General features: G+C 45.0%; 1 protein-coding gene across 1 annotated transcript; it reads left to right on the forward strand.

Moving 5' to 3' along the window:
* The first annotated feature begins 279 nt into the window (after nt 1-279).
* Nucleotides 280-7,146, forward strand: LOC120653784 (methionine adenosyltransferase 2 subunit beta-like). Its single transcript, XM_039931454.1, has 5 exons — nt 280-679; nt 5,607-5,888; nt 6,009-6,132; nt 6,341-6,471; nt 6,723-7,146. Exons 1-5 carry the CDS (start codon nt 332-334, stop codon nt 6,849-6,851), a joined length of 1,014 nt encoding a protein of 337 aa, XP_039787388.1. The 5' UTR covers nt 280-331; the 3' UTR covers nt 6,852-7,146.
* Nucleotides 7,147-11,310: the final 4,164 nt, after the last annotated feature.

Raw genomic sequence — 11,310 nt, forward strand, 5'->3', positions numbered from 1 at the left:
CATCGGACACTGTAGCATACTATAGCACTTTTCGTTTGTTTGTGGTAAATATTGTCCTATTATAGGCTAACTAGGCTCAAAAGATTCGTCTCGCAACGTACATCAAAACTATGCAATTAGTTTTTTTATTTACCTACATTTAGTACTCCATGCATAGATCATTTGCTATATTTAATGTTTCGATGTGATACTAATGTGATGGAAAATTTGGAAAATTTGGAGTAGTTTGGAGGAAGTGAAGGCCCCGCCCGCCAGACCGGCTGCTTTGCTTCCCTCGCACGCAGTCGCAGTCGCAGACGGCAGGCAGATCTCTCCCTCCCCTCGTGGAGAGATGGCGGAGGAGAGGAAGCGGGTGCTGGTGGTGGGCGGCAGCGGCTACCTGGGCCAGCATCTCCTCGCCGCGCTCGCCCCCGCCACCGATCGCCTCGACGTCGCTTTCACCCACCACAACCAGGCCCCGCCGCAGCTGCTCCTCGATGCGCTCCCCTCCGTCCGCGCCTTCCGCGCCGACCTCCGCTCCGGCGACGGCCTCGAGGCAATCTCCGCGTCCTTCGGACAGGTGCGCTTCTGCATTCCCACCGCACCTAGCTCCAGCAGTAGCGGCCTTCCGGCCTCGTGCCTGCGTTTGCATGTGGGACTGGTTCATTTGCAAATTGCGAGTGCGTGCGCCTGCCCGTTGGTGTAGTGTAGCCAGTCTCTGGCCATGTTTGGTTCCACATCACATCACAATTTCACAAAAAGACGAATGTCCGCATGGAGTACTAAATGAAGTCTATTTGCAAAATCTTTTTAGGGATGAGTGTAATTTTTCGAGACGAATCTAATGAGTCAAGTTCCGTCTTGATTGGCTACAGTGATGCTACAGTGACCGCGCTCAATTATTCACTAATCGTACGGTCAAAGGCCTCATTAGGTAGAGCAAGTGCTACAGTACCAGAGTTGCGGAGTTAATTTTGTAATTAGACTTTATTTAATATCCTAAATTAATGGTCAAAGTACCAAAAAGTTTTCCTCAAAACTTTTTCACAACCCAACCAAACACGGCCTCTGCAATTCTGCGTAGTAACTCCTGCTACTGCTCTGCCCACCTGTACAACGACCATTCCTGATTCAGTGGTTGCCGCGATTGCTTGGTGTAACGAAACATGGCACACTTTATGTCATTTCAAGTGATTTTGACGATTGAATGACAACGTAATCAATGAGACTAATAGTTTTGTTGAGACTAATAGTTTTGTTGAGTAAATATTTTTAGATCCCAGGGATGAAGTAAAAAGGTCATATAAAATAAAATACGAAGAACTCAAAAAAACACTGAATTGGACGAGTTCGGCTGAAATCAGTAGCACCGGAAGAACCGATGCCATAGCATCGGTGCATCCGATGGTTGTCGGAAGATCCGACGCCCTGGCTCTGGCACAAGTCTGTGCGTCTCTGGAGATCAAGTGAAGAAAGAAGTGAAGCACCGGATGAACCGATGGTGTCAAGAGAGACATCGGTGTATTTGATGTACTATGTTCCAGAAATGATGTCCAGCACGCAGGAGCCACGCCTTCAGCACCGGTGTAATGACATCAGCAGAAGTGAAAGAGGTCCTACGGCTAGTTGAGTGCTGTGAATGACCGGTTTAACCGACACACAGTCATCGGTTAAATCGATGGTGCTGCAGACAGTGCGTCAGAGGCTCAACGGCTACTTCAGGTCTGAGAGTGACCGGATGAACCGACGCCACCCCATGCAGAGGCATCGGTTCATTCGATGGTATGCTGATTTCTGCTAACCGTTGGAGCAAAGGCTACAAAACTTGGTGGCCTATATATACGCCTCACCCCTGCCATTTTGAGTTTGCTGGAGTTGCTGGACATCCCACACACACCTAAGAACACCTCCAAGCCATCCAAGAGCATAAAGATCAAATATTTAGTCCTTAGCACAAGCTTTGTGAGTGTTAGTGTTAGGTTAGCTTTTGAATGAGTAATCAAGCAAGATTTAGATCCTTGTGCTGTGGTTCTAGAGTGAACCAAACTTGTATCTCGGTGCGCCGGTCTCCTTGAAGCATTGGTGGCTCGTCGGCACGTCAACGACCTTCCGGCTTGGTGTGGAGCGGCGTCGACAACTTTGTGCTGGGGACGGAGACCCCTCCTTCGTGGGCAATCTCCCTTAGTGAAGATCGGGATCAAGGTGATCGTGATTGTGTTCACGGAAGAGACTTGATTGCCGGAAGCAATACTCTTCGTAAGTGTTTCAACAACGTGGACGTAGGGGCGTCTTTGTGGCAATCCGAACCACGGGATAAATGCTCGTGTCGAGAGTTCGCTTCCTCTCATCCATTCTTTTAAAACTTCCGTATTTCATATTTGTCGGTACCCTATAGCAGGGATACACACTCTTATTGCAGTAAGACAGGACTCGCGTAGTCAACCGTAACTACGCCATAAGGGGCGGAGCAGCCGGGCCCCACCGGTCAGGCTCTTTCCTCACCAGGCCAACGGTCCCGGACCCGCTCCCCGCTCTGGGACGGATCCGGTGACGCCACGTGTCCCTGAGGAAGGGAAGCTCCGAGCCAACAGTCGAGGGCGCAGACCCCCCATAGGGGTCCGGGACCTCCTCGCGCCCGTCCGGACCTCCCAAGCGCGTAGAACCAACATGCCGCCGGGGGGGGGGTCCGGAGCCGCCACATGTTCCGCAGGCGCAGACACGGGCGCGGGACTTCCGCTGGAAGACTTGCCCACCCACCGCATTCAATGCGGGTGGTTGAGGCGTGCTCTGCCGCCGCGGCATGCCTGGCAGCCTTTGTCAGGCCTCACTGTAGACCACATATTACCGAGGTATACAGTGCAGCTGCATGCGCCGCATCCGCGCAGAGCCCGTCTGCCGCATTAAATGGATACGACGGCACGACACTTTTCTATCATGTCGCCTATGCCGCAAGCTACACGCCCGTTCAGCTACGCTGCAGGCGACGCCGCAAGCTACGCCTGGCGCCGTTTCGACAAGACCGGGTGTAAGGATCACCGGGGTGTCCGACCCTAGAGGGGGAGGGGGTGAATAGGGTCGCTAATCGCTTTTCTATCCTAGGGCTCAATCTAATTGCATAAGATAAACCTAACACGTCCTACACATGCTAGTTATGACTAAGGTTTATCTATGCTACCCTCTACTTACCCCAAAAGACTTGCAACCTATAGCCAATCCTAATCAAACTAACTAGGAAAGTAAAGGTAAGCAAGAAAGAGTAAATGCGGAAACGTAATGCGGTAAGTAAAGCGGTAAGGGAGAGAGGGATGCAAACTCCCGAGTAGACACGGTCATGTAACGTGGTTCGGCATAAACGCCTACGTCCACGGGACACCGAGGCTCTTCCGATCACCGTCTTGCACTACGCCACCAATGGCGATGCCGGCAAGCAAAGGCAAGTGCCCACAAGACACCGAGTCTCGTGCACCACCACCGTCTCTCTCGGTCACCCGGCCGAAATCCACTACGGAGCTTCTCCACCAAGGAGGGGGCCTCCTCTTCCCCCGCACAAAGTGTCGTTGCCACTCCACACCAAGACGGAGGGTCACACGACAGATATGCAAACTCCCGTGAAGACACCAAGACACACGATTTAACGTGGTTCGGTTAGGACACCAAAGTCCCTCCCTACGTCCACGGCCACTTGCTCACAAAGAACAAGTGTGATACCGAGTCTCTTCGCTTGATCACCGTCTTGCCACGCCTCCAAGGCTCCCGACAAGCAAAGGCTAAGTGACACCAAGTCACAAAGACGAGGTCACCGCCACCGTCTATCTCGAAGCGTCACCACGGCACCGTCTTCACTATCTTGGAGCTTTAACACCAAGTAGGGGCCTCCTTCCCCGCACAAAGTGTCGTTGCCACTCCACACTAAGTCGGAGGGTCACACGACGAGTACAAGTGTTTGCTTGCCGCAGCAAGACTTCTCTCAAGGGAGCTCTCGCAAGAACTAATCCCTAATCAAGCACTAAGCACTCTAACAAGTGTGCTTAAGCCTATATGATGTACAATGAAGTTCTATGGTGGTTGGAGATGATCTTTAGCTCTAGTATACTTCTTTTAACTCCAGCACACTCAAATGACCCGGCCTTGGGGGTATATATAGGCAGCACAAGCAAATATAGCCGTTGGAGAAAAGCTGCCAGAAAAACGCTTAACGCCGGTTAATCCGATGCTCCCCAAATCGCCATCGTCGGTTTAACCGGTGATACTAAACTGCCCACTGAAAACTAGCCGTTACGTGTACGGGCAATCAACCGATGCAATCGACCGGTGTATGTAATGTTAGCGTCGGTTTAACCGGTGAGTGCAACTGTCCTCTGATCCTTGAAAAACAAACTCTCTGGACAACTGCACCGACGCCATTAACCGGTGCATCATCGGTTCATCCGATGTATGCATTTTTCTTGGTCTGCTTCTGCCATTGCACCGACGTATTCAAACTTCCTATCGTCGGTTCATCCGGTGCCAAACCCTAGCCCACAGGCCATCTCTGTCATTGCACCGATGAGTACATTTTGCCTTACGTCGGTTTAACCGGTGATACTAAAACTCCCAGACGTGCTCAAGTCAATGCACCGACGTGTGTAATTTGCTTGGCGTCGGTTCAACCGGTGACTTGATTTCTTTTAGGTTTCAGGGCGCTGCCCTGAGACCCGCGAGGGGCGGCTCCCCCTCGACCCCCGTCCGCTAACCGGGTAGCGGAACCCCCGTAGGGGCGGCCCTTCGGGCCTAGCTTCGCCTCTCTTCTCTTTGTCATCACTTGAACCTAAAAGCCTGAGTATATCATCTAAGCAAACACATTAGTTCAAGTGTTGCGTGTGTCATCAATCGCCAAAACATTATATTGAAGTATGGCATGAGAGGCCATTTTCGCTACAATCTCCCCCTTTTTGGTGATTGATGACAACACAACCAAAGCAAGCAAGATAAATTGCAAGAATATCAAATTGATACAAATTTGAAAAGTTAGAAACTACATAGCTTGCTTGGATGACATTTCAATGCTCATTTTAAAAGCCCTTGATACCAAATGTAGAAAGAATTGTGGAACAATGGCTTGTGTGTGGTTTGAACCATATGAGCAATGAAAGAATTTGTACCTTAGTCCATGGGATCATCAAATTGCACTTCTCCCCCACATTGACTAAGTACCTCCCCCTATCACCATGCATCCTTTTGCATTGCATTTTCCATTCCTCCCCCTTGCTAATGGCATCACTTGCTTGCTTTTAGGGTACATTTCTCCCCCTTTGTCATCAAACACCTAAAAGCTTCATAACCACTAGCAACAAGGATCATTAGTAGCAAAAGAAATTCACTAGTGATAGAGTATTATACCAACTAGATTAAGCATATCTCCCATTGTTTGAACAAGCTCCCCCTTTTACAAAACTTGTGGCACCACCTATCTTGACATCCATTGTAATACCAATTGTGACTTGTAGGGGTAGTGTTCAAAAGAAATTGAATTCATGGAGATAGCTCTAGGTGACTAGCCATGCCTCCCTATATCATTTATCTCTTTAACCTTTGGGAGTTTTGGCTTGGTCTTCTTCCTTTGTCCAGTCTTCCTCCTTCTTATCAAGGTAGTGTATTACAATGCTGTTCAAACTATTTTATCTGCGGTACATTCTATATTGATGAAGTGCGTAGTGAAATTTTGCTCTCCTGTACTAACAGTTTACGAGGGGGTGAAATCCTTCTACAAAGAAGAGGACGAGACATTGCCGGTGAACATGTATGGAAAATCTAAAGTTGCTGCAGAGAAATTCATTGTTGAAAAATGCTCAAACTATGCAATCTTGAGAAGCAGCATTATTTACGGACCACAAACAGTATCTCCTGTGGCAAAATCCCTTCCCATTCAGGTAAAATACACTAATCGCTCATAGTTATGTTTCTTTCCCCCAAGTAGCAGAGCATACATGCTGAAACTCTACACTAGCAGAGTAGTATCTGACTAAATCGCGCTTGGCATTTGGATGCAGTGGATGGATAGTGTTCTTTCACAGGGCCAACAAGTTGAATTCTTTAATGATGAATTTCGGTGCCCTGTTTACGTCAAAGATATGGTGAATGTAATATTGTCTTTAGCGAAAACTTGGCTATCAGGTACAAGTTCAACACGCAGTATTTTATGGAACTTCATTATCTAGCAATGCTATAACTTCTGGTATCATTATGCAATATATTTGTAAACAATTAACATGTTACAGTTCAGGTTTTAACGTTTCAGAATACTGTTTGTCCCCTTGACAAATGCTTTATGTTTTATCATTTACTAGTATCGTGGTGATTGACATCAATGTGCATGATGCAGATGGCAAAAAGGTCCAGGTCCTTCTCAATGTCGGTGGTCCGGATAGGGTTTCAAGACTGCAGATGGCCGAGTCTGTTGCTACTGTTCATGGATATAACCACAATACAATCAAATCTGTATCTGCGTCATCGGTATTAATCTTGTCTCTGTCTCGGAAACACAGGATGTTGCATCAAAGAATCCATATCCGCCTGTTAGCACATGTGCACTATTTCAAAAGACAATTATAACAAGCATGGTAGTTTAGATGCAAGTTGGGCTTAACTTTACAACTGAAATAGGAGTAGTTTCCCACCTGAGCACTGAGCTCTCTTTAAGCATTGTGTTTTGATATGATTATTTGCCATCATAACATCTTGTAATGGGCTCATCCATTACTTAGGTTAACCGCGGGGTAGCTTCTCCATCAGACATATCCATGGATATCACCAAGCTAACCCAGATGCTAAGTATCAAGCCAATCTCATTTCAAGATGGTGTCAGAGCTACATTTGATGCAGAAGCTAGTTAATGATGCTTTCTCAACAGTTTGTTCCAGCTCCTAAGAGAGTTGCTTCTACTGAACGTGGATGCATGACAAAGAATCACAATTAGTTTGCAAAAATTGCAGCTGGGGTAAATTATGTTGGGTCTGGGTGACATATGTAACGTTGTATTCACTAAACACTAACGCCATCATCGGTGTTACAGCTTGGTTGTACCATTCTGAATAAAAATGGTATTATTTTTTTAAAAAAAATCAGAAGTCTGTAACTGTATTCTACATGTATAATTGTATATTGCTAAGAGTTACCATCAATGAAGAATCCACTGCTAGAAAAATCAATATTAGTACCGGTCAGCAACCGCCCTTTAGTACCGGGCGGCTGACCGGTACCGACTGGCCGGTACTAAATGGTGTGCCATTTAGTACCGGTCAAAACGCCCGGTACTAAAGTGGAAGTTTAGTACCGGTCGGTAATACGGACCGGTACTAAATGATTTTCCACCCAAAAAATAAAGAAAAAAATTGACGAACACCTGGGAGGCGTAAATGCGTGTGCGCGGTCGCGGGGATTCGAACCCATGAGACCTCCAGCCTCGCGCGTAGCTTCCTTACCATCCCACCTATGCACCAAATGTGACTGGGTAGAAGATGCATTCCATTTGAAGTAACCCGTAGAGAGCCATTTAGTACCAGCCCAAGACACCAGCCGGTACTAAATGTCGTCTTTTAGTACCGGCCGGTGTCTAGTACTGGCCAGTGTCTTGGACCGGTACTAAAATGGCTCAGGGGACATTTAAATTTTGGCCCGGTACTAAAATGACCCCAGGGCAATGTTAGTACCAGACCAAAATGTACCCGGCACTAAATGCCGCGGACGAATGAGCCATTTTCTTGTAGTGATCTTTACCCAGTGATTTGGTTGTTTCATAACTTAAGATATATTGATATACTGCAAACTTACTATATGCCCAATGAGTGGTTTTAACCAAACCTTGTTGATCTACTGTTTCTAACTTTCTATTGCATTACTTTGCTTACCTATAGGGCATAATATGGGCCTGGACGACACTAGTTACAGTTTTTATGCGACCATGTCTTCTTGAGAGGGTCATTATGCTTGTCGGCGAAGCAACATTGACTCAAACCCTTGTCTTTGTAGATTGGCTTGTTGGCAAAGCTAATTACTGCTACTCCACAGCTAGTCAGTCAGTCGTTCAGATGTATTCAAACGTATGTTTTAGCTCCTGTGGTATGACTAAATTGCATGACTTTTAACCCTATTCATGCAGGGGAACAACAGGGGGAGTGGGCGATTCACATTCACATGTGCCTAAACTTTATAGTACTGACTAAACTGGGTGCACCAACTCTTTGGTGCAACTTTGCCAGGACAAGCTACCTCAGCTCTGCAGAAACTAGAACCATATCAGAACTGTGTCACAGGCTCTAATACTCTTATCAACAAAGGTCCGAACACTGAAAGTTTGAACTCATCAACTTGCTGTAAACCATGCTTGCTTCTATCACTATCAGCATAAGAGGTGTTCAATTTCTGCACTTGTTGGCAGGTGCTACAGTACATGAAAGAGAATAACGGAGTAAGTTGCTGCTGCTGTATCAAGCCCAGGTGTGCTGAAAGATATAATCATCAAAGCTTGAGGTGCAGATTGCATCACTGGATCACCTTTCCAGGTAAGCATACATAGCCAGTGTGTGTGATATGCTTCATCTCCAGCTAAAGCAGCAAATGCTCATAAAGGGGTACTAAATTTGGTTACTTAATAATAAATTGCCATTAATCCTGCTAGTAATGAGACACACTAGTATTAATGAATAAGGCAGTCTCACGGATTGATGCAGAGAAGCATCAATTAACAATCCAGCACGTCAAACGAAAAGCAATATTGTAGTACTGTCAGGGCAGGGTTCTTATTTTTTCTTTTCTGTTACCAGATCTGCTGAACCTTACATCGACTTGACCAAACAGTAGACATAGAAATATGTAACTCATGTCTCCTCTGTCAGTATGTAGTCAGCAATCGTTTCTACTCACCCTGCGTGCTGGTAATTGGAAATCACATTAGTTAAAACTCACATCGATCTATCATTTCAAATTGCCTTCAATTCTACTTCCTCCATCCCAAAAAGAATGCAACTCTCGCTTCCCGAGAAGTCAAACAATTTTAGATTCGATCAAATTTATAAAAAAATATTATTAATATTTAGGTTACAAAATAAGTTTCATTAGATTAGTCATGTAATAAATTTTCATACTAAATATAAATGTTAGTAACTTTTTTTTATAAATTTGATCAAACTTAAAATTATTTGACTCCTAGGGCAGCGAGAGTTGCATTTTTTTAGGACGGAGGAAGTAGACCTCGTATATGAACATCTGGCACTTTTGCTAGACTACTAAGATTACTGAAGACTGGTCTTGAGTTTGGATTTCCACCACATGTGGGGCCTAATTGGTTGGTAGAGAAACAAGTGGTGTTGTGTTAGCTTAAGCTACCCTGCATTGAAACTGTGATCCCAGCGCTGCTTTGGGGTGAGAGGGAAGCAAAAGCCATCTCACCTTTCAAAGAACAATTTCTTGTAACTGAAATCAAAGTGTGCTGTGACTGGGTACCTTTTCAAAGGACCATTGGTTGCTTGCTTCATCAGGCTAACAAAATAGCATGCAAGAAAACTTTGCTACAAACAGCCAAGATTGTCAGTCAGCAACCTCTCAGCCCAAGGATTTCTTTATGCAACATGAGTTCTATGAATCTTTCTGTATGGGTCTTGGAGAAAGATAAGTATCCTACTGCCAGAGCTGTTCAGAAAACCCTGTCACCTATAGAAAATTCAGTGCCAGTCCATACAGGACCTGTTTAGGCCCTGTTTAGTTCTTTACATGTAAACGCAAAAAAACCGTAAATGTATTAAAGTGAAAAGGAATCTTACTAATTTGAAGTACTAAATAAAGTCTATTTACAAAACTTTTTGCATGGTTGGCCTGTAAATCGCGAGACGAATCTAATGAGCCTACTTAATCCATGATTTGCAACATTGATGCTACAGTAACCATCTGCTAATTATTGATTAGACATGGATTAATTAGCATCATTAGATTCGTCTCGCGATTTACAACTCATCTATGCAAAAAGTTTTGCAAATAGACTTCATTTAGTACTTCAAATGCCCTGTTTACATCTTTACACATTTTTGCAAAATGAACTAAACACACCCTTAGTTCATTTTGCAAAAAAAAATTGCAAAGGAATCTTGGTCATTTGAAGTACTAAATGAAGTCTATTTGCAAATTTTTTTGTATAGATGGGTTGTAAATCGCGAGACAAATCTAATGATGCTAATCCATGATTAATTAATAATTAGCGGATGGTTACTGTAGCATCACTATTGTAAATCATGGATTAAGTAGACTCATTAGAATCGTCTCGCGATTTACAGCCCATCCATGCAAAAATTTTTGTAAATAGACTTCATTTAGTACTTCAAATTAGTAAGATTCCTTCGCAAAATAATGCGTTTACGGTGTTTTTGCGTTTACAGGTAAAGAACTAAACAGGGCCACAAAACAAAGAGGGGACACATACTTCCAAGTTACATAAACCTAACCTAGCTCCTAGCATGATCTAGATCTTGTTCGCTGTTTCACATGGCTACAGCATTGTTACCGTGACCAATGGCAGTCAGACTTGCCTGAATCCAAGTTTGAGCTGCATGCTAGGAATACTGCCACTGTGTGTTTGCTATATACTTCATGTTCGTCCAGAATCCACGATAGGTCCCATAAAAAATAAAGCTTCTAGTAAGCAGTCCGAAAAAAGCTTGTTGTAAGTAGAGTGAAAAAAGAACAAATCTGGAAATTAGTGGACTCCATATTCGAACTTATTTTAGTGAACAAGCGCGTCATCTTGTAAATATCCAGAGTAAATGGACCATACCATAGGATCGATGGAGGTTCATTATATTTCGAACTCTATTTATTTCTTGTTACCTGTGTGGCTGTGTCTGCCCCGACTATGGACCCCAGCTAAATCCATATTAATACACACCCATCCTTGCTTCTCTCTCTCTCTCTCTCATATGCCGTGAGGATGTTCTTCCGGCACCTGCTCCCTTGCATCCTCCTGCTCTTGCTAATGCCACACTTGCCACACTCCATCCTTGGTTTGAGAACATGGAGAGAGGAAGAAGTGAGGAGTGACTTGAGACGCCATGAACATAAGATTGCTCCAGCCATCCCTCCTCGAGAAGTGGGCGCCGCGGCAGCTGCCAGCAAGTACGCCGTTTCAAGAAGAATGGTTCCTCAAGGTCCAAACCCTCTCCACAACAGATGAGATGAGCAGCATGTGCTTGTAATTCTGGCTTCTGGTATGTTCATCAATCAGGCAGCTAGCTCATCTGCAGTTGTAGCTCCACTCACAAAAATACCTTTTCATGTCCTTGTAGCTAGAATGGTACAGATTCATAT

This window comes from Panicum virgatum, chromosome 1N (assembly GCF_016808335.1).
Source record: "Panicum virgatum strain AP13 chromosome 1N, P.virgatum_v5, whole genome shotgun sequence".
Classification (NCBI taxonomy): domain Eukaryota; kingdom Viridiplantae; phylum Streptophyta; class Magnoliopsida; order Poales; family Poaceae; genus Panicum; species Panicum virgatum.

What these genes read in the sequence shown, in the direction of transcription:
- LOC120653784 (XM_039931454.1), top strand. Translation starts at nt 332, where the DNA reads ATGGCGGAGGAGAGGAAGCGGGTGCTGGTGGTGGGCGGCAGCGGCTAC. An exon ending in AGCGAAAACTTGGCTATCAG is followed by an intron (nt 6,133 to 6,340) that starts GTACAAGTTCAA and finishes TGCATGATGCAG; the next exon opens with ATGGCAAAAAGGTCCAGGTC. An exon ending in AATCTGTATCTGCGTCATCG is followed by an intron (nt 6,472 to 6,722) that starts GTATTAATCTTG and finishes TCCATTACTTAG; the next exon opens with GTTAACCGCGGGGTAGCTTC.